Genomic DNA, 24,392 nt, shown 5'->3' on the forward strand with positions numbered 1-24,392 from the left:
CTTTCTTTTGCAGCAGACTGTTGACTAGCTAGGGGATAGATAGGTCCCTTTCTATTGTAGCAAACTGTTGACTAGCTAGGGGATAGATAGGTCCCTTTCTATTGCATCAGACTGTTGACTAGCTAGGGGATAGATAGGTCCCTTTCTATTGCAGGATAAATGTAAAACAGGAGTAAACGGTTGCAAAACGTTTTTCTACAGTCGGTGACTAATGAGTTCACCTCTGGAGACTCTCAACCAGGGAGAGGGATGCAGAACATGTGACGATCAAGGCAGTGTCGTTGTGTTAAATAGGTTCAGGAAAAATCAGACATCCCTGACTGAACACACACCTGATGAGTCAAATACTTTAATAGTATTTCAGGTGCCCTTGATTTAGCTTGGAATAGTAGCTCATTCCATTGGTTGCATTGTACCGGGCAAACTAATCAAGCTGTATGTGAAAATATTTGATGAATGTATTTGTCTGTTACCCAGAGATACTTCACATTCTGGTTGCGTCCCAAATGTCACCCTGTTCCCTACTTTTTTTTTTACAAGAGCCCTATGGGCACTTTATAGGTAAAAGGGGATGCAGCCTCTGAGCTAACAATACCTGCATGACCAGTATGCTAATGTTGAATTGTTTCATGGCCCCGTCCATCGTCCCTTTGATGCGGTGAAGTTGTCCTGTCCCCTTAGCAGAAAAACACCCCCAAAGCATAATGTTTCCACCTCCATGTTTGACGGTGAGGATGGTGTTCTTGGGGTCATAGGCAGCATTCCTCCTCCTCCAAAAGCGGCGAGTTGAGTTGATGCCAAAGAGCTCCATTTTGGTCTCATCTGACCACATCACTTTCACCCAGTTCTCCTCTGAATCATTCAGATGTTCATTGGAAAACTTCAGACGGGCATGTATATGTGCTTTTCTGAGCAGGGGGACCTTGCGGGCACTGCAGGATTTCAGTCCTTCACGGCATAGTGTGTTACCAATTGTTTTCTTGGTGACTATGGTCCCAGCTGCCTTGAGATCATTGACAAGATCCTCCCGTGTAGTTCTGGGCTGATTCCTCACCGTTCTCATGATCATTGCAACTCCACGAGGTGAGATCTTGCATGGAGCCCCAGGCCGAGGGAGATTGACAGTTATTTTGCGTTTCTTCCATTTGCGAATAATCGCACCAACTGTTCTCACCTTCTCACCAAGCTGCTTGGCGATGATCTTGTAGCCCATTCTAGCCTTGTGTAGGTCTACAATCTTGTCCCTGACATCCTTGGAGAGCTCTTTGGTCTTGGCCATGGTGGAGAGTTTGGAATCTTGATTGATTGATTGCTTCTGTGGACAGGTGTCTTTTATACAGGTAACAAGCTGAGATTAGGAGCACTCCCTTTAAGAGTGTGCTCCTAATCTCAGCTCGTTACCTGTATAAAAGACACCTGGGAGCCAGAAATCTTTCTGATTGAGAGGGGGTCAAATACTTATTTCCCTCATTAAAATGCAAATCAATTTATAACATTTTTGACATGCGTTTTTCTGGATTTTGTTGTTGTTATTCTGTCTCTCACTGTTCAAATAAACCTACCATTACAATTATAGACTGATCATTTCTTTGTCAGTGGGCAAACGTACAAAATCAGCAGGGGATCAAATACTTTTTTCCCTCACTGTATGTGCTTTCTTGAGCAGGGGGACCTTAAGTGCGCTGCAGGATTTCAGTCCTTCACGGCGTAGTGTGTTACCAATAGTTTTCTTGGTGACTATGGTCCCAGCTGCTTTGAGATCATTGACAAGATCCTCCCGTGTAGTTCTGGGCTGATTCCTCACCGTTCTCATGATCATTGCAACTCCACGAGGTGAGATCTTGCATGGAGTCCCATGCCGAGGGAGATTGACAGGTCTTTTGTGTTTCTTCCATTTGCGAATAATCGCACCAACTGTTGTCGCCTTCTCACCAAGCTGCTTGCCGATGGTCTTGTAGCCCATTCCAGCCTCGTGTAGGTCTACAATCTTGTCCCTGACATCCTTGGAGAGCTCTTTGGTCTTGGCCATGGTGGAGAGTTTGGAATCTGATTGATTGATTGCTTCTGTAGACGGGTGTCTTCAAGAGTGTGCTCCTAATCTCAGCTCGTTACCTGTATAAAAGACACCTGGGAGCCAGAAATCTTTCTGATTTAGAGGGGGTAAAATACTTATTGCCCTCATTAAAATGCAAATCAATTTATAACATTTTTGACATGCGTTTTTCTGGATTTTTTTGTTGTTATTCTGTCTCTCACTGTTCAAATAAACCTACCATTCAAATTATAGACTGATCATTTCTTTGTTAGTGGGCAAACATACAAAATCAGCAAGGGATCAAATACTTTTTCCCCCTCACTGTATATCCTTTACTGTGCACTACTTTTGACCGGAGCCCAGGACAAGGCCTTTCTCCTCGGGACATGGCCTTTCTCCTCGGGACATGGCCTTTCTCCTCGGGACATGGCCTTTCTCCTCGGGACATGGCCTTTCTCCTCGGGACATGGCCTTTCTCCTCGGGACATGGCCTTTCTCCTCTCGACATGGCCTTTCTTCTCGGGACAAGGCCTTTCTCCTCGGGACAAGGCCTTTCTCCTCGGGACAAGGCCTTTCTCCTCGGGACAAGGCCTTTCTCCTCAGGAGGTTACAGCGTGTACAGAGACAGGGAGCAGGCAGACCTAGACCAGGTTAGGACTATCACCCCGTAGGACTCTGGTCTAAAGTAGTGCACTATAAAGGGAATAGGGTGTCATGTTGATTTTAGTCATTTAGCAGAAGCTCTTATCCAGAGCGACTTACAGTTAGTGAGTGCATACATTTTTCATACTGGCCCCCCGTGGGAATCGAACACACAACCCTGGCGTTGCAAGCGCCATGCTCTACCAACTGAGCTACAGGAGGCGTCATGTGAGATGCAGAAAAGTGTTTGGGGTTGTAGTATAAGCATATGGCCATACTCACCCCTGAAGAGACAACAAGCACAAATATATATACAGTGGGGAAAAAAAGTATTTAGTCAGCCACCAATTGTGCAAGTTCTCCCACTTAAAAAGATGATAGAGGCCTGTAATTTTCATCATAGGTACACGTCAACTATGACAGACAAATTGAGGAAAAAAAAATCAAGAAAATCACATTGTAGGATTTTTAATGAATTTATTTGCAAATTATGGTGGAAAATAAGTATTTGGTCACCTACAAACAAGCAAGATTTCTGGCTCTCACAGACCTGTAACTTCTTCTTTAAGAGGCTCCTCTGTCCTCCACTCGTTACCTGTATTAATGGCACCTGTTTGAACTTGTTATCAGTATAAAAGACACCTGTCCACAACCTCAAACAGTCACACTCCAAACTCCACTATGGCCAAGACCAAAGAGCTGTCAAAGGACACCAGAAACAAAATTGTAGACCTGCACCAGGCTGGGAAGACTGAATCTGCAATCGGAAAGCAGCTTGGTTTGAAGAAATCAACTGTGGGAGCAATTATTAGGAAATGGAAGACATACAAGACCACTGATAATCTCCCTCGATCTGGGGCTCCACGCAAGATCTCACCCCGTGGGGTCAAAATGATCACAAGAACGGTGAGCAAAAATCCCAGTACCACACGGGGGGACCTAGTGAATGACCTGCAGAGAGCTGGGACCAAAGTAACAAAGCCTACCATCAGTAACACACTACGCCGCCAGGGACTCAAATCCTGCAGTGCCAGACGTGTCCCCCTGCTTAAGCCAGTACATGTCCAGGCCCATCTGAAGTTTGCTAGAGTGCATTTGGATGATCCAGAAGAGGATTGGGAGAATGTCATATGGTCAGATGAAACCAAAATAGAACTTTTGGTAAAAACTCAACTCGTCGTGTTTGGAGGACAAAGAATGCTGAGTTGCATCCAAAGAACACCATACCTACTGTGAAGCATGGGGGTGGAAACATCATGCTTTGGGGCTGTTTTTCTGCAAAGGGACCAAGACGACTGATCCGTGTAAAGGAAAGAATGAATGGGGCCATGTATCGTGAGATTTTGAGTGAAAACCTCCTTCCATCAGCAAGGGCATTGAAGATGAAACGTGGCTGGGTCTTTCAGCATGACAATGATCCCAAACACAGCGCCCGGGCAACGAAGGAGTGGCTTCGTAAGAAGCATTTCAAGGTCCTGGAGTGGCCTAGCCAGTCTCCAGATCTCAACCCCATAGAAAATCTTTGGAGGGGAGTTGAAAGTCCGTGTTGCCCAGCGACAGCCCCAAAACATCACTGCTCTAGAGGAGATCTGCATGGAGGAATGGGCCAAAATACCAGCAACAGTGTGTGAAAACCTTGTGAAGACTTACAGAAAACGTTTGACATGTGTCATTGCCAACAAAGGGTATATAACAAAGTATTGAGAAACTTTTGTTATTGACCAAATACTTATTTTCTACCATAATTTGCAAATAAATTCATAAAAAATCCTACAATGTGATTTTCTGGATTTTTTTTCTCATTTTGTCTGTCATAGCTGACGTGTACCTATGATGAAAATTACAGGCCTCTCTCATCTTTTTAAGTGGGAGAACTTGCACAATTGGTGGCTGACTAAATACTTTTTTCCCCCACTGTGTGTGTGTATATATATATACACTGAACAAAAATATAAACGCAACATTTAAAATGTTGGTACCATGTTTCATGAGCTGAAATAAAATATCCCCGGAATTTTCCATATGCACAAAAAGCTTCTTTCTCTCAAATTTTGTGCACAATTTTTTTTTACATCCCTGTTAGTGAGCATTTCTCCTTTGCCAAGATAATCCATCCACCTGACAGGTGTGGCATATCAAGAAGCTGATTAAACAGCATGATCATTACACAGGTGCACCTTGTGCTGGGGACAATAAAAGGTCACTCTAAAATGTGCAGTTTTGTCACACAACACAATGCCACAAATGTCTCATGTTTTGAGGGAGCGTGCAATTGGCATGCTGACTGCAGGAATGTACACCAGAGCTGTTGCCAGAGATTTGAATGTTGCTTTCTCTACCATAAGCCGCCTCCAATGTTGTTTTAGAGAATTTGGCAGCACGTCCAACCGGCCTCAAAACCACAGACCACGTGTAACCACGCCAGCCCAGGACCTCCACATCCGACTTCTTCACCTGCGGAATCGTCTGAGACCAGCCACCTGATGAAACTGTAGGTTTGCACAACCAAATCATTTCTGCACAAACAGTCAGAAACCGTCTCAGGGAAGTTCATCTGCGTGCTCGTCGTCCTCACCAGGGTCTTGACCTGACTGCAGTTTGGCGTCGTAACTGACTTCAGTGGGCAAATGCTCACCTTCGATGGCCACTGGCACGCTGGAGAAGTGTGCTCTTCACGGATTAATCCAGATTTCAACTATACCGGGCAGATGGCAGACGGTGTAGTGTGGGCGAGCGGTTTGCTGATGTCAATGTTGTGAACAGAGTGCCCCATGGTGGCGGTGGGGTTATGGTATGGGCAGGCATAAGCTACGGACAAAGAACATACCGTAATTTTCAGACTATAAGCCGCGCCTTTTTTCCCAATTTTTCGACCCTGCGGCTTATATAACGGTGCGGCTAATCTATGGATTTTTACAGCTAACGGCCACTAGAAGACCTCCTAAATCTATGTATTTTACAGGTTACAGTCCACCAACTTTAACTCTATGGGCTCTATGACCGGTCCGCGCCCCCCACCTTTAAGCGGCGGGCTCCAGCAGGAAAAGCTGGAGGCCGGAAAAGAGTGAGACAGGTAGCGCGCAAAAGTAAAAGTGGAACCGAGAGTGGTACGAGAGACAGAACGAGAGCAAGACAGACAGACATTACGAGATCGAGACAGTTTGTCTCTTTCCCGACAATCCCCTCTGTGCACGAACCCTTACATATGGTAATTAAACATTAAAACACCTGCGGCTTATAGTCCAGTGCGGCTTATATATGTACACATCATTCAATATCATTCAATTTAGCTGCTGCGGCTTATACTCCGGTGCGCCTTATAGTGCGGAAAATACGGTAATTGCATTTTATCAATGGCAATTTGAATGCACAGAGATACCGTGACGTGATCCTGAGGCCCATTGTCGTGCCATTCATCCGCCGCCATCACCTCATGTTTCAGCATGATAATGCAAGGCCTCATATCACAACATTCCACAGGCCACAATCAACAGCCTGATCAACTCTATGTGATGGAGATGTGTCGCGCAGATACTGACTGATCCACGCGCCTACCTAAAAAAAAAAAAAAGGTATCTGTGACCAACAGATGCATATCTGTATTCCCAGTCATGTGAAATCCATAGATCAGGGCCTAATGAATTTATTTCAATTGACTGATTTCCTTATATGAACTGTAACTCAGTAAAATCTTTTACAGTTTTTTACGATTGCTTACACACTAAAATTTTACTTTTCCCACAATTAGCAAAACCTTACACTCAAGGAGCAAAACACAAGGCTAGATTTGCACAACTGTAAGCACATTGTCAGCGTCACACTATTTGCAAAACATTACACACAGTGATTTGCAAAACACTAGTATACATCAGACACAGAAATATATCATGTCACTTCCTTGCAATTCTAAAGCACTGACTGTCAAATTACCACACCTATGAGCCAATCTGTTAAACACAGCCATCAGGTGCACAAACACATGATTGCTAAATTGTAGACACACCAATCAGGTTTAAGCACTATAAAAATGTAGCAGGTAGGTTCAACTGCCTTCAACCAAAATGGAAGGAGTCAGAAGAAGAGTGAGGGTGAGAGGAGGAGTACACAGAGGAGGAGAAGGAGGTAGAGGAAGAGGCAGAGCCAGAGGTCGAGGAAGAACTGAAGCAGGAGGAGAACGTGCACAAAGAAGAAGAGGACCAAACTTATTAAATGACATTCGTGCAACACTAGTGGACCATTTTGTGAACCACGGATTGACGCTGAGGGAGGCTGGACTGAGAGTTCAGCCAAATCTTAGCAGATATACAGTGGCATCTGTCATAAGGACTTTTCGACAGGAAAACGGGTAAAAGAAGATCTGTCTACAGTTACAGTAATCAGCCGCTTATTGTACGCACCATATCAGCACTTGTGATACCCCTTCCTGTGACATTGTACAGTAAGTTACATGTATTATTCTCTACATAGGATTGAGGGTCGGGAACGACAAGGAGGAAGGGGGCCCATATTCACGCAAGAACAAGAGAGAGAGATAATAAACATGGTTTTGGCCAATAATGCTATCAGGCTCAGAGAACTACAAGCCAACATTATCGGTGACCATGCATTTTCAATAATGTCCATCAGGTCTCTCAGTCAACACTGGCACGCATCCTGAAAAGACATCAGGTTCAAATGAAACAACTTTATCGAGTGCCTTTTGAGCAGAATTCAGAGAGGGTCAAACGGCTGCGGCATGAGTATGTGGAGGTTTGTATTGTTCACTTTAGCACTGTGATGTTGCATACTGCACACATTACTTTTTTACATTGACTGTATACTAGACTTATCCTGAACTACACAATCTTGTCTTTCACTGTATTTCAGAGAGTTTTGCAGATGGATGCTGAGGAAATCCTGCATGAATTCATATATATTGATGAGGCAGGGTTCAACCTCACAAAAGCAAGAAGGAGAGGCAGAAATATCATTGGCCACAGGGCTATAATCAATGTCCCAGGGCAACGTGGGGGTAACATCACCCTTTGTGCTGCCATTTCACAGCATGGGGTTCTCCTCCGTCATGCCAAAATGGGCCCTTACAACACACCTCATATTCTCGCATTTTTGGACCGATTGCACCACATCGTCACAGCAGGTTATGAAATGCACCAGATGCAATACACTGTCATCTGGGACAATGTGTCATTCCACCGCTCTGCTTTGGTCCAGAACTGGTTTCAACACCATCCACAGTTGACAGTACTATACCTTCCACCATACTCTCAGTTTCTAAACCCTATCGAAGAGTTTTTCTCTGCATGGCGGTGGAAGGTTTACGATCTCCAGCCCCAGGCTCAGGTACCCCTCATTCAGCCCATGGAGGACGCCTGTGACCAAGTCGACGCCGCAGCTGTGCAAGGATGGATTCGACATTCAAGATGGTTCTTCCCGCGTTGTCTTGCTAATGAGGATATTGCTTGTGATGTTGATGAAATTCTCTGGCCAGATCCAGCTAGGCGAAGAGATAATGTATAGTATGTTTGTTGTTGTTGTTATTTACTGTAATTGTAACCTGTACTGGATACAGTATTTTACGTTTGTCTGTTGTTTGCTGAGCTAACAGTGTTATGCACACTACTGTAGTAGCATGAAAACTGGGACATGTTTTGTTGTGATTCTCCATGTTGACATGTTGACTGATTTGGGTATATGGAGAGAAATAAATGATATTTTCCTCAGTCTGCAGCATTGGTCTTGTGTAGTGTTTGTATAGTTGCACTTTCTCTGTGTACTTCATTTACAGCACTCTAATCACTGAGAATTAGACTTGCTAAAAGTGTTTTAGGTTAGCAACAGCAGTGTGTAACTGGTTCAAAAAGATTGAAGTCATATGAAATGTGTGTATTTCGTATGGTAACAAAATATTGTTTTTATGAAGTCGTGTATAGTTTTGACAAAAGTGTTCCATTTTGCAAATGATCTGAAGTGTTGTGCTACTTTGGTGTAGGGTTGTGCTAATTGTGTGTAGTGTTTTGACAAACCGGGCCCTGTTTTCAAAATTATGCTTAAACAATTGAAAAAAACTGTAAATAGTTGCATCTTGCGTTTATATTTTTGTTTAGTGTAATAATAATAATAATATATGTAGAAAGGTGTTTTTCTCAGTCTGTCAACAGTTCTCTGGGCCCAACTAAACTAAAGATGGTCAAATTGATGAGGCCCCATGGGTTCTCCCACTATGTGAGTGTGTGTGTGTGGCTGTGAGTGTGTGTGTGTGTGAGAGACGAGGAGTGAGTCTAGAATATGCTCAACAGCATCAGAACAACAGCTTGTAACTTTCATCTGATGCAGTGGGCAGTACTATAATAACTAATGTGATGTGGTCCATGTTGATAGATTTGAACTGATGGGGCAGTACTATAATAACTAATGTGATGTGGTCCATGTTGATAGATTTGAACTGGTGGGGGAGTAAAAAAGGTTTTAAAAGTCTTTAGTGTACACTACTGGTTACGTCCGATGACATCACTGGGTTCCGTGCGATGACATCACAGGCTCTGTTCTGTTCTAGTATGACATCACTGGTTCCATCCGATGACCTCGTAGAAGAGTGCTTTGAGCAGGCGAGACTCGTAGGTGACGGTGTTCTTTCCTATGTGCATCCTGTCCTCCTCCAGTGGCTGTTCTATCATGGCTGGCTCTGTCTTACCATACACTACAGGGAGAGAGGGAGGGGGGGAGAGAGAGGGAGGGGGGAGAGAGGGGAGGAGAGGGAGGAAGGGGAGAGAGAGGGGGGAGAGAGGAGGGAGAGGGAGAGGGGAGAGAGGAAAGAGGGGAGGAGAGGGAGAGAGGGGAGAGGGAGGGAGAGACGAACGGTGGGTAAGAACGTGGGAGGGTAATTGGTGTGTTTAAACTTGTGTGTGTGTGTGTGTGTGTGTGTGTGTGTGTGTGTGTGTGTGTGTCCTTACCTTCGCAGTGCTCCAGGAACTGAATACACTCCTGAACAACTGAGTCCCTGATCATGATCATGTGTTTGGCCATGTTTTCCAGCAGAGACAGGAAACAGCGCTTAGCATAGAACCAGGTGTCTGTTCCCAGCTACACACACAGGAGGAGAACCATGAGAGGAGGATAGGGTAGGGGTGCCAAACTCCCATAAGCAAACCAAAAATGCACAGGTTTTCCTGAAATCCTGGTTAGACGATTTGGGATTTCCTTCTTAAAATCACTCCTGATTCTGGGAATCATCCAACCAGGATTTCTGGAAATGTTGGGAAAGTTACCGGAATTTTTTATTTTTTATTTCACCTTTATTTAACCAGGTAAGCCAGTTGAGAACAAGTTCTCATTTACAACTGCGACCTGGCCAAGATAAAGCAAAGCAGTGCGATAAAAACAACACAGAGTTACATATGGGGTAAAAAACATAAAGTCAAAAATACAACAGAAAATATATATACAGTGTGTGCAAATGTAGCAAGTTATGGAGGTAAGGCAATAAATAGGATATAGTGAAAAATAATTACAATAGTATTAACACTGGAATGCTAGATGTGCAAGAGATTATGTGCAAATAGAGATACTGGGGTGCAAAAGAGCAAAATAAATAACAATATAGGGATGAGGTAGTTGGGTGGGCTAATTTCAGATGGGCTGTGTACAGGTGCAGTGATTGGTAAGGTGCTCTGACAACTGATGCTTAAAGTTAGTGAGGGAGATAAGAGTCTCCAGCTTCAGAGATTTTTGCAATTCGTTCCAGTCATTGGCAGCAGAGAACTGGAAGGAATGGCGGCCAAAGGAGGTGTTGGCTTTGGGAATGACCAGTGAGATATACCTGCTGGAGCGCATACTACGGGTGGGTGCTGCTATGGTGACCAATGAGCTAAGATAAGGCGGGATTTGCCTAGCAGTGATTTATAGATGGCCTGGAGCCAGTGGGTTTGACGACGAACATGTAGTAAGGACCAGCCAACAAGAGCGTACAGGTCACAGTGGTGGGTAGTGTATGGGGCTTTGGAGACAAAACGGATGGCACTGTGATAGACTACATCCAATTTGCTGAGTAGAGTGTTGGAGGCTATTTTGTAAATGACATCGCCGAAGTCAAGGATCGGTAGGATAGTCAGTTTTACGAGGGCATGTTTGGCAGCATGAGTGAAGGAGGCTTTGTTGCGAAATAGGAAGCCGATTCTAGATTTAACTTTGGATTGGAGATTCTTTATGCGAGTCTGGAAGGAGAGTTTACAGTCTAACCAGACACCTAGGTATTTGTAGTTGTCCACATACTCTAGGTCAGACCCGTCGAGAGTGGTGATTCTAGGCGGGTGCCAGCAGCGTTCGATTGAAAAGCATGCATTTAGTTTTACTAGTGTTTAAGAGCAGTTGGAGGCTACTGAAGGAGTGTTGTATGGCATTGAAGCTCGTTTGGAGGTTTGTTAACACAGTGTCCAATAAAGGGCCAGATGTATACAAAATGGTGTCGTCTGCGTAGAGGTGGATCTGAGAGTCACCAGCAGCAAGAGCGACATCATTGATATACACGGAGAAAAGTGTCGGCCCAAGAATTGAACCCTGTGGCACCCCCATAGAGACTGCCATAGGTCCAGACAACAGGCCCTCCGATTTGACACACTGAACTCTATCTGAGAAGTAGTTGGTGAACCAGGCGAGGCAGTCATTTGAGAAACCAAGGCTATTTAGTCTGCCAATAAGAATGCGGTGGTTGACAGAGTCGAAAGCCTTGGCCAGGTCGATGAAGACGGCTGCACAGTACTGTGTATTATCAATCGCGGTTATAATATCGTTTAGGACCTTGAGCGTGGCTGAAGTGCAGTGGCTGAAGTTTAGCTCGGTGTGTGGTTCATAGAGTTCTAGGAATGACAACAACACTCCTACAGAGACACTCTGTGTGTGTTCAGCCGGGCTGAGTGAGCGGACACTGGTGCTGAACTCTGGGTTATGTTTCGGTTGGCCGATATCTAAACATAGATCAAACACTCTGGACGTGTGTCCCAAATGGCACCCTGTTCCCTATATAGTGCACTACTTTTAAACAGAGTAGTGCACTATATAGGGGATAGGGTGTCATTTGGGACGCGGCCCCAACATGTATGTCAGGGGTGAGTTGTTGGAAGTGGTAGAAACATTCAAAAACGATCCAGAACAGCCAGATAGAAAAAAGATGTCCGACCTTCTTGTTGTACGGTTCCAGACTCTTGATGACACGGGTGATACCGAAGTCGTAGTTCCCCTTAGCACAGTACAGGGTCCTGGAAGAGAGATATAAACACTATTAACACAGTATAGGGTCCTGGAAGAGAGATATAAACACTATTAACACAGTGCAGGGTCCTGGAAGACATATATAAACACTATTAACACAGTATAGTCCTGGAAGAGAGATATAAACACTATTAACACAGTACAGGGTCCTGGAAGAGAGATATAAACACTATTAACACAGTACAGGGTCCTGGAAGCGACATATAAACACTATTAACACAGTCCAGGGTCCTGGAAGAGACATAGACATAAACACTATTAACACAGTACAGGATCCTGGAAGAGATAAACACTATTAACACAGTACAGGGTCCTGGAAGCGACATATAAACACTATTAACACAGTCCAGGGTCCTGGAAGAGAGATAAACACTAACACAGTACAGGGTCCTGGAAGAGAGATATAAACACTATTAACACAGTACAGGGTCCTGGAAGAGACAAACACTATTAACACAGTACAGGGTCCTGGAAGAGACATATAAACACTATTAACACAGTACATGGTCCTGGAAGAGACATATAAACACTATTAACACCGTACAGGGTCCTGGAAGAGACATAAACACGATTAACACAGTACAGGGTCCTGGAAGAGAGATAAACACTATTAACACAGTACAGGGTCCTGGAAGAGAGATAAACACTAACACAGTACAGGGTCCTGGAAGAGAGATATAAACACTATTAACACAGTACAGGGTCCTGGAAGAGAGATAAACACTAACACAGTACAGGGTCCTGGAAGAGACAAACACTATTAACACAGTACAGGGTCCTGGAAGAGACAAACACTATTAACACAGTGCAGGGTCCTGGAAGAGATATAAAAACACTATTAACACAGTATAAGGTCCTGGAAGAGAGATATAAACACCATTAACACAGTGCAGGGTCCTGGAAGAGATATATAAACACTATTAACACAGTATAGGGTCCTGGAAGAGAGATAAACACTAACACAGTACAGGGTCCTGGAAGAGACAAACACTATTAACACAGTACAGGGTCCTGGAAGAGACAAACACTATTAACACAGTACAGGGTCCTGGAAGAGACATATAAACACTATTAACACAGTACAGGGTCCTGGAAGAGAGATATAAACACCATTAACACAGTGCAGGGTCCTGGAAGAGATATGTAAACACTATTAACACAGTATAGGGTCCTGGAAATAGAGATATAAACACTATTAACACAGTACAGGGTCCTGGAAGAGACAAACACTATTAACACAGTACAGGGTCCTGGAAGAAACATATAAACACTATTAACACAGTACAGGGTCCTGGAAGAGAGATAAACACTAACACAGTACAGGGTCCTGGAAGAGAGATATAAACACTATTAACACAGTGCAGGGTCCTGGAAGAGATATATAAACACTATTAACACAGTATAGGGTCCTGGAAGAGAGATATAAACACTATTAACACAGTACAGGGTCCTGGAAGAGACAAACACTATTAACACAGTACAGGGTCCTGGAAGAAACATATAAACACTATTAACACAGTACAGGGTCCTGGAAGAGAGATAAACACTAACACAGTACAGGGTCCTGGAAGAGAGATAAACACTAACACAGTACAGGGTCCAGGAAGAGGGATATAAACACTATTAACACAGTACAGGGTCCTGGAAGAGACATATAAACACTATTAACACAGTACATAGTCCTGGAAGAGAGATATAAACACTATTAACACAGTGCAGGGTCCTGGAAGAGATATATAAACACAATTAACACAGTATAGGGTCCTGGAAGAGAGATATAAACACTATTAACACAGTACAGGGTCTTGGAAGAGACAAACACTATTAACACAGTACAGGGTCCTGGAAGAAACATATAAACACTATTAACACAGTACAGGGTCCTGGAAGAGGGATAAACACTAGCACAGTACAGGGTCCTGGAAGAGAGATATAAACACTATTAACACATTACAGGGTCCTGGAAGAGACAAACACTATTAACACAGTACAGGGTCCTGGAAGAGAGATATAAACACTATTAACACAGTGCAGGGTCCTGGAAGAGATATATAAACACTATTAACACAGTATAGGGTCATGGAGGAGAGATATAAACACTATTAACACAGTACAGGGTCCTGGAAGAGACAAACACTATTAACACAGTACAGGGTCCTGGAAGAGATATATAAACACTATTAACACCGTACAGGGTCCTGGAAGAGACATTAACACTATTAACACAGTCCAGGGTCCTGGAAGAGAGATATAAACACTATTAACACAGTACAGGGTCCTGGAAGAGAGATAAACACTAACACAGTACAGGGTCCTGGAAGAGAGAGATATAAACACTATTAACACAGTACAGGGTCCTGGAAGATATATATAAACACTATTAACACCGTACAGGGTCCTGGAAGAGAGATAGAAACACTATTCATTAACACACTGTAGTAACACTGTACCTGTGATGTAGTGTTAAAACAATAGGTGGGTAAACTCTGATCACTCTACACAGTGAGTGAAGTAAAGCTCTCTACACTTTCAATGCATTTTGCCCCAAAGCTCCCTACACTTTCAATGCATTTTGCCCCAAAAGGTGGGTAAACAGCGTTTCCGTAAGTTCACCCTCCACTACAACGCTGAACGCCTTTACCATGTAAATACAACTCACCCTATAACCAGGTTGACTATACAGAGGTGGAAGACTTTCTTATCGGGGTCGTCGTAGGAGAGCTCCTCTTCCTCTTTTTCTATCTTCCTCATCAGTTCTTCAGCCTGAGGAGAACAGCGTTACAAGAACACTGGTGGGCTCAGATGTTACACTGTGCTTTATACTTCACACACTCACTCCTACCTCTTCGTTCTGGCTGGTCATGATATAGGACACACACAGGTTAGCCAGTACAGCGGCACTGACATTCAGGATCTAGACACAGAGAGAGAGAGAGAGAGAGAGAGAGAGAGAGAGAGAGAGAGAGAGAGAGAGAGAGAGAGAGAGAGAGAGAGAGAGAGAGAGAGAGAGAGAGAGAGAGAGAGACAGATCAGTCAGAGATCAGTCAGAGATCAGTCAGAAGAACACTTTGGGAGAAGGGCAGACCTGCGTTGGTAAAACTGTGGATATTCAACACTTCATCACTCCAGAAACACTAAAGTATCATGCAGAGATGAGACACAGCAATCAGAGAGTCCCCAATGGCACCCTATTCCCTACATAGTGCACTACCTTTGACCAGAGTGCTATGGGCAATGGGCAAAAGTAGTGCACTTTGTAGGGAATATGGTGCCATTTGGGACTTAGCCCAGGTGTGAGACTGACCACTGCATTCAGAGTCACTGCCCTCTGCCACCAGTGGTGAGACTGGGGTACAGGGGCGTGGGTGTGTGTGTGTGTGTTACCGAGGGTTTACGTTGGCAGGGACACTCCTGTATGTTACACTGTTCCAGCTATGTAGCCAGCAGGGGGAATGGAAACAGAGACATGTTTCATTTCAACACCTCCTATTCTCCTGTAGTCTATACGGCTATGGTCAACAGTAGTCCACTACAGGGGATTTCTGAACAGAACCATCTAAGGCGGGCCGTGCACATTCAAATGGTATTGTATGTGATCCCTCCCTCTCTAGTTAACTCACGTTGTCGTAGTGTTTCTTAACGATGGGTTCGTAGAAGCCAATGGCCTCCTTGTACTTGTTCTCCTGCATGAAGAGCACGTGAGCCACGTTGAGCTTCCAGGTGTCGTGTTCGTTACAGAACTCCACCGACTTACGGAAGATCTTCTCAACCATCTGGTAGTTCTCCCTGTTCCAGTAGATCTTAGCCTGGGCCATCAGCACTGGGATGTACCTACAGGACGGGACAACAGTTATATACCAGTTATATACCAGTAGATCTTAGCCTGGGCCATCAGCACTGGGATGTACCTACAAGACGGGACAACAGTTATATACCAGTTATATACCAGTAGATCTTAGCCTGGGTCATCAGCACTAGGATGTACCTACAGGATAGGACAACAGTTATATACCAGTAGATCTTAGCCTGGGTCATCAGCACTGGGATGTACAGTACCAGTCAAAGGTTTGGCCACACCTAATCATTCAAGGGTTTTTCTTTATTTGTACTATTTTCTACAATGTAGAATAATAGTGAAGACATCAAAACTATGAAATAACCCATATGGAATCATGTAGTAACCCAAAAAGTGTTAAACAAATCAAAATATATTTTACATTTTAGATTCTTCAAAGTAGCCACCCTTTGCCTTGATGACAGCTTTGCACACTCTTGGCATTCACTCAACCAGCTTCATTACATAATTTACATTTACGTCATTTAGCAGACGCTCTTATCCAGAGCGACTTACAAATTGTTGCATTCACCTTATAGCCAGTGGGATAACCACTTTACAATATTTTTTTTTATTTTTATTTTTTTGGGGGGGGGGCGGGGTGGGGTAAGGGGGGGTAGAAGGATTACTTTATCCTATCCCAGGTATTCCTTAAAGAGGTGGGGTTTCAAGTGTCTCCGGAAGGTGGTGAGTGACTCCGCTGTCCTGCCGTCGTGAGGGAGCTTGTTCCACCATTGGGGTGCCAGAGCAGCAAACAGTTTTGACTGGGCTGAGCGGGAACTGTGCTTCCGCAGAGGTAGGGGGGCCAGCAGGCACTCTGGGAGGAGGATACAACGGAGTTGTCAACCGTGATGGCGAGATCATGGAACGGGCAGTCCTTCCCCGGGAGGAAGAGCAGCTCCGTCTTGCCGAGGTTCAGCTTGAGGTGGTGATCCGTCATCCACACTGATATGTCTGCCAGACATGCAGAGATGCGATTCGCCACCTGGTTATCAGAAGGGGGAAAGGAGAAGATTAATTGTGTGTCGTCTGCGCAGCAATGATAGGAGGCCATGTGAGGATATGATAGAGCCAAGTGACTTGGTGTATAGCGAGAATAGGAGAGGGCCTAGAACTGAGACCTGGGGGACACCAGTGGTGAGAGCACGTGGTGCGGAGACAGATTCTCGCCACGCCACTTGGTAGGAGCGACCGGTCAGGTAGGACGCAATCCAAGAGTGAGCCGCGCCGGCGATGCCCAACTCGGAGAGGGTGGAGAGGAGGATCTGATGGTTCACAGTATCAAAGGCAGCAGACAGGTCTAGAAGGACAAGAGCAGAGGAGAGAGAGTTAGCTTTAGCAGTGCGGAGAGCCTCCGTGACACAGAGAAGAGCAGTCTCAGTTGAATGACCAGTCTTGAAACCTGACTGGTTTGGATCAAGAAGGTCATTCTGAGAGAGATAGCAAGAGTGTTGGCTAAAGACGGCACGCTCAAGAGTTTTGGAGAGAAAAGAAAGAAGGGATACTGGTCTATAGTTGTTGACATCAGAGGGATCGAGTGTTGGTTTTTTGAGAAGGGGTGCAACTCTCGCTCTTTTGAAGACGGAAGGGACATAGCCAGCGGTCAAGGATGAGTTGATGAGCGAGGTGAGGTAAGGGAGAAGGTCACCGGAGATGGTCTGGAGAAGAGAGGATGGGATAGGGTCAAGCGGGCAGGTTGTTGGGCGGCCGGCCGTCACAAGTCGCAAGATTTCATCTGGAGAGAGAGGGGAGAAAGAAGTCAAAGCATAGGGTAGGGCAGTGTGAGCAGGACCAGCAGTGTAATTTGACTTAACAAACGAGGATCGGATGTCGACAACCTTCTTTTCAAAATGGTTGACGAAGTCATCCACAGAGAGGGAGGAGGGGGGAGGGGGAGGAGGATTCAGCAGGGAAGAGAAGGTGGCAAAGAGCATCCTAGGGTTAGAGGCAGATGCTTGGAATTTAGAGTGGTAGAATGCTTCACTTCACTTGGAATGCTTTTCCAACAGTCTTGAAGGAGTTCCCACATATGCTGAGCACTTGTTGGCTGCTTTTCCTTCACTCTGCGGTCCAACTCATCCCAAACCATCTCAATTGGGTTGAGGTCGGGTGATTGTGGAGGCCAGGTCATCTGAAGCAGCACTCCATCACTCTCCTTCTTGGTCTCAAATAGCCCTTACACAGCCTGGAGGTGTGTTTTGGGTCATTGTCCTGTTGAAAAACAAATGATAGTCCCACTAAGCGCAAACCAGATGGGATGGCGTATCGCTGCAGAATGCTGTGGTAGCCATGCTGGTTAAGTGTGCCTTGAATTCTAAATAAATCACAGACAGTGTCACCAGCAAAGCACCCCCACACCATCACACCTCCTCCTCCATGCTTCACGGTGGGAACCACAAAGACACGGCGGTTGGAACCAAAAATCTCAAATTTGGACTCATCAGACCAAAGGACAGATTTCCACCAGTCTAATGTCCATTGCTCGTGTTTCTTGGCCCAATCAAGACTCTTCTTCTTATTGGTGTCTTTTAGTAGTGGTTTCTTTGCAGAAATTCGACCGTGAAGGCCTGATTCACGCAGTCTCCTCTAAACAGTTGATGTTGAGATGTGTCTGTTACTTGAACTCTGTGAAGCATTTATTTGGGCTGCAATCTGAGGTGCAGTTAACTCTAATGAACTTATCCTCTGCAGCAGAGGTAACTCTGGATCTTCCTTTCCTGTGGCGGTCCTCATGAGACCCAGTTTCATCATAGCACTTGATGGGTTTTACGACTGCACTGACTGAAATTTTGTCACAACACAACGGATTGGCTCAAACGCATTAAGAAGGAAAGAAATTCCACAAATTAACTTTTAACAAGGCACACCTGTTAATTGAAATGCATTCCAGGTGACTACCTCATGAAGCTGGTTGAGAGAATGCCAAGAGTGTGCAAAGCTGTCATCAAGGCAAAGTGTGGCTATTTGAAGAATCTCAAATATACAATATATTTTCATTTGTTTAACACTTTTTTGGTTACTACATGACTCCATATGTGTTATTTCATAGTTTTGATGTCTTCACTATTATTCTACAATGTAAAAAAATAGTAAAAATTAAGAAAAACCCTGGAATGAGTAGGTGTGTCCAAACGTTTGACTGGTACTGTACCTACAGGATAGGACAACAGTTATATACCAGTAGATCTTAGCCTGGGCCATCAGCACTGGGATGTACCTACAGGATAGGACAACAGTTATATACCAGTAGATCTTAGCCTGGGTCATCAGCACTGGGATGTACCTACAAGATAGGACAACAGTTATATACCAGTTATATACCAGTAGATCTTAGCCTGGGTGAGGTCAAGGCACCAATATGGAAGTAGAGGTAATGTACCATTCAGACAATCAGAAAGGGAGAAGGGCCAGACCAGCCACTGATCAGGAAGAATAATGGACCAAACTGACCAACCAGCAGAGTAGGTGAGGTAAGCCACCAATCAGGGAAGAGAAAGGTGAGGTACGCCACCAATCAGACAGGAGAATACTCAGTAGGGGCAGGGTCTACTCACTTCTCCACCATCTCATCGTAGTCCTGGAGGGTCTTCTTCAAGGCTTCGTTATCACGGGCTAGCCTGGCTTCCTGCACCTTAGAGACAAAGATTACACACAGGTTACGGGCTAGCCTGGCTTCCTGTTGTTGACTGTGGACAAACAGGGTTTGGAATGGATGCTTTATTATTGCAATTTAATGCATGTTGTTCTCTCCAATAATAACACAGTGGCGCCCCGCCATTCAGGGCAGGTGGGGCAGAGAGCTCGAAAAAATTCAAGCCCCTTGTCACGAATGTCGGTGGAATACGGTAGGCCAGAGTCAAGCGCAGGACACAGAATGAGATGAAGAACCACTTTACTGAGTAGTAAAGAAATACAAGGAAAAACCCTCCAAACAACAAAGGAGGAGCAAAACCCGCTCACAAAATGACACTCGTACCATACAATAAACATGCACACCAAACAGTGGACGTGAACAGGTTAAATAGGCAGACACACTAACATAATGGGGAACAGGTGTGCAACAACAGACAACAATCAAGTGAACATAGAAACATATAACATAGAGCGGCAGCAGCTAGCACTCCGGTGACGACGAACGCCGAAGCCTGCCCGAGCCAGAAGGAAGAGCAGTCTCGGCTAAATCCGTGACAGTAACGCGCGGCTCCAGTCGTGCATCGACCCCGGCCTCGGGGACGGCCAGGAGGACGCGGCGCTAGTGGGATGGTTCTGATGGAATTCTCTCAACAAGGAGGGATCGAGGATATCCCTCCTAGGAACCCAGCACCGCTCCTCCGGACCGTATCCCTCCCACTCCACGAGATACTGCAGGCCCCCCACCCGACACCTCGAATCCAGGATGGAACGGACCAAGTACGCCGGTGCCCCCTCGATGTCCAGTGGGGGCGGAGGAACCTCCCGTATCTCAGATTCCTGGAGTGGACCAGCTACCACCGGCCTGAGGAGAGACACATGGAACGAGGGGTTAATACGATAATTAACAGGAAGTTGTAACCTATAACATACCTCGTTCAATCTCCTCAGGACTTTAAATGGGCCCACAAACCGCCTACCCAACTTCCGGCAGGGCAGGCGAAAGGGCAGGTTTCGGGTCGAGAGCCAGACCCGGTACCCCGGTGCATACACCGGAGCTTCACTGCGGTAGCGGTCGGCGCTCGCCTTCTGACGCCTGCTGGGCCGCTGCAGGCGTTCATGTGTAGCGTCCCAGGTCTCCTGCGAGCGCCGAACCCACTGGTCCACCGCAGGTACCTCGATCTGGCTCTGATGCCATGGTGCCAGGGCCGGCTGATAACCTAACACACACTGGAATGGTATGAGGTCAGTTGAGGAGTGGCGGTTGGAGTTTATAGCCATCTCTGCCCAGGGTAGGAAAACCGACCACTCCCCTCGCCGGTCCTGGCAATACGACCTCAGAAACCTACCCACCTCCTGGTTAATTCTCTCCACCTGCCCGTTACTCTCGGGGTGAAAACCTGAGGTAAGGCTAACCGAGATCCCCAACTGTTCCATGAACGCCCTCCACACCCTTGAGGTGAAATGGGGACCCCGATCAGACACTATATCCTCAGGCACCCCGTAGTGCCGGAAGACGTGTGTAAGCAGGGCCTCGGCAGAGGAAGGAGGCGACAGGACTTAGAAAACCAGGATGGTTGTGTTCCCCCTTGAGGGAGGAAGATCAGTCATAAAATCCACCGATAGGTGGGACCACGGTCGTTGTGGAACGGGTAGGGGTTGTAATTTCCCTCTAGGCAGGTGTCTAGGAGCCTTACACTGGGCGCACACCGAGCAGGAGGAAACATAAAACCTCACGTCCTTGGCTAAGGTGGGCCACCAGTACATCCAACTAGGACAGGTCACTGTCCGACTGATGCCAGGATGACCAGAGGAGGGTGACGTGTGAGCCCAATAAATCAAACGATCGCGGACCTCTAGCGGTACGTACTTACGACCCTTTGGACACTGGGGAGGAGAGGGTTCGCTACGTAACGCCCGCTCGATGTCCGTGTCAACCTCCCACACCACCGGTGCCACCAGACACGACGCCGGAAGTATGGGAGTGGGCTCCACGGAACTCTTCTCCGTGTCATGCAGTCGGGACAGAGCATCTGCCTTAGCATTCTGGGAGCCCGGTCTGTAAGAAAGGGTGAAAACAAAACGGGTTAGAAACATGGACCACCTTGCCTGGCGAGGGTTTAACCTCTTCGCCACTCGGATGTACTCCAGATTGCGGTGGTCAGTCAAAATGAGAAAAGGGTGTTTAGCCCCCTCAAGCCAATGTCTCCACGCCTTCAGGGCTTTGACCACCGCCAACAACTCCCGGTCCCCCACATCATAGTTGCGCTCCGCCGGGCTGAGCTTCTTCGAAAAGAAAGCACAGGGGCGGAGCTTGGGTGGCGTGCCCGAGCGCTGGGAAAGTACAGCGCCTATCCCAGCCTCGGATGCATCCACCTCAACCGTGAAGGCCAAGGAGGGATCCGGATGAGCCAGCACTGGAGCTAAGGTAAACAGCTCCTTCAGGCGACTAAAAGCCCTGTCCGCCTCAGCTGACCACCGCAGACACACCGGTCCCCCCTTCAGCAACGAGGTAATGGGAGCCGCTACCTGACCAAAGCCCCGGATAAGCCTCCGGTAGTAGTTGGCAAACCCCAAGAAACGCTGCACCTCCTTTACCGTGCTTGGAGTCGCCCAATTACGCACGGCCGAAACGCGGTCACTCTCCATCTTCACCCCAGACGCGGACATGTGGTACCCTAGGAAGGAGATGGACTCCTGAAAGAACAGGCATTTCTCTGCCTTAGCATACAGGTCATGCTCTCAGTCTTTCAAGCACTTTACGCACCAGGGACACATGCTCGGCCCTTGTAGTGGAGTATATAAGTATGTCATCAATATACACCACTACCCCTTGTCCGTGCAGGTCCCTGAAAATCTCATCCACAAATGATTGGAAGACTGATGGAGCATTCATTAACCCGTATGGCATGACAAGATACTCATAATGTCCAGAGGTGGTACTAAATGCCGTCTTCCACTCATCTCCCTCCCGGATACGCACTAGGTTGTACGCGCTCCTGAGATTCAATTTTGTGAAGAAGCGTGCCCCGTGCAATGATTCCGTCATACTAGCTATCAGGGGTAATGGATAGCTGTACTTGATGGTAATCTGATTTAAGCCACGGTAATCAATGCACGGGCGTAAACCACCATCCTTCTTCTTCACAAAAAAGAATCTCGAGGAGACAGGTGAAGTGGATGGCCGAATGTATCCCTGTCTTAGAGACTCGGTGACATATGTCTCCATAGCCGCCCTCTCCTCCTGAGACAAAGGATACACGTGACTCCGGGGAAGTGCAGCTCCTACCTGGAGATTTATCGCGCAATCCCCCGGACGATGAGGTGGTAATTTAGTCGCCCTCTTCTGACTGAAGGCGATAGCCAAATCGGCATACTCGGCAGGAATGTGCATAGTGGAAACCTGGTTTGGACTCTCCAACGTAGTTGCCCACAAGGAAACTCCTACACACCTCCCTGAACACTGACCAGACCATCCCTTAAGAGCCCTCTGTTGCCATGAAATCGTGGGGTCATGAATGGTTAACCAGGGAAGTCCCAACACCACAGGATACGCAGGAGAATCAATCAGATAGAGGCTAATCCTCTCCTCATGACCCCCCTGCGTCCTCATCAGAAGTGGGGTGGTGACCTCCCTGATTATGCCTGACCCTAACGGGCGACTATCTAAGGCGGGCACAGGGAAAGGTTTATCAACAGACACCGTAGGAATCCCTAAACTACGAGCATACTGGCGATCAATACAATTCCCAGCCGTGCCTGAATCTACTAGCGCCTTATGCTGGGAATGGGGGGAAACTTCTGGGAAAACAATATCTATACACAAATTAGCAACAGGAGGCTCTGGGGGAGTCGGGTGCCTACTCACCTGAGACGGTCGACCAGTGCCCTGCCTGCTGCCTCGACCTCCTGAGGACCCTCCCCAGCACCGACCAGCAGTGTGTCCTCTGCGGCCACAGTTGGTGCAGGGGACGGTCCCTCTCCCAGTCTCCCTAACTGCAGCACCTCCGAGCTCCATGGGTGTAGACTCGGAGGTGCTGGGGGATGGAATGGACGGCCGCCGATCAGAACGTCCGCGGGCTGCCAACAGGTTATCCAACCTGATGGACATGTCCACCAGTTGGTCCAGGGTGAGATCGGTGTCCCTGCAGGCCAGCTCCCGACGGACGTCCTCCCTTAAGCTGCAGCGATAATGGTCGATCAGGGCCCTCTCATTCCATCCCGCGCTGGCTGCTAAAGTTCTGAACTCCAGCGTGAACTCCTGCGCGCTCCTCATCTCCTGTCGTAGGTGGAACAGATGTTCACCCGCCTCCCTCCCCTCTGGTGGATGATCGAATACCGCCCGGAAGCGGCGGGTGAAATCCTCGTAGTGGACAGTACTTGCGTCTATTCCTCCCCACTCAGCGTTGGCCCATTCCAGCGCCTTCCCCGATAGACAGGAGATGAGGGCGTACACGCTCGTATCCCGAGGGCGCCGGGTGAATGGTGGCCAGGTACAGCTCGACCTGGAGGAGAAATCCCTGGCACCCGGCAGGTGTTCTGTCATATGCCCTCGGGAGCGAGAGCCGAATCCCACTGGACCCAGATGGCGAAGCGGTGAACAGTGTTGTAGGTGGTTGAGTGGTTGGAGATGGTGACGGAATACCACCTCTCTCCCATCGTTCCATTGTCTGGAATACTCGTTCTATGGTGACCCCGAGAGTCTGAATCATTATTTTCTGACGTTGGACTCGTTCCTCCATCGTCTCGGTTACTCCGGCTGCTCCTGCTGACTCCATAGTGGTGCGTGTTTCTGTCACGAATGTCAGTGGAATGCGGTAGGCCAGAGTCAAGCGCAGGACACAGAATGAGATGAAGAACCACTTTACTGAGTAGTAAAGAAATACAAGGAAAACCCCTCCAAACAACAAAGGAGGAGCAAAACCCGCTCACAAAATGACACTCGTACCATACAATAAACACGCACACCAAACAGTGGATGTGAAC

General features: G+C 46.7%; 1 protein-coding gene across 2 annotated transcripts in view; it reads right to left on the reverse strand.

The window, feature by feature from the left end:
- Window positions 1-8,736: 8,736 nt before the first annotated feature.
- Window positions 8,737-24,392, reverse strand: part of LOC121570698 (tetratricopeptide repeat protein 30A) — a 54,758-nt gene continuing 39,102 nt past the window's right edge. The window contains exons 13-19 of one of the 2 annotated variants that reach the window (XM_041882172.2): window positions 19,331-19,401; window positions 15,562-15,772; window positions 14,784-14,855; window positions 14,601-14,704; window positions 11,850-11,928; window positions 9,628-9,757; window positions 8,737-9,374 (exon numbers count right to left, since the gene is read on the reverse strand). In XM_041882172.2, the coding sequence (XP_041738106.1) occupies window positions 9,238-9,374; window positions 9,628-9,757; window positions 11,850-11,928; window positions 14,601-14,704; window positions 14,784-14,855; window positions 15,562-15,772; window positions 19,331-19,401 (804 nt within the window). In that variant the 3' untranslated portion in view covers window positions 8,737-9,237. Of the gene's footprint in view, window positions 9,375-9,627; window positions 9,758-11,849; window positions 11,929-14,600; window positions 14,705-14,783; window positions 14,856-15,561; window positions 15,773-19,330; window positions 19,408-24,392 lie in introns of both variants that reach the window. The other variant, XM_041882171.2, reaches the window with a different exon arrangement.

This window comes from Coregonus clupeaformis, unplaced genomic scaffold, assembly GCF_020615455.1.
Source record: "Coregonus clupeaformis isolate EN_2021a unplaced genomic scaffold, ASM2061545v1 scaf0359, whole genome shotgun sequence".
Lineage (NCBI taxonomy): Eukaryota > Metazoa > Chordata > Actinopteri > Salmoniformes > Salmonidae > Coregonus > Coregonus clupeaformis.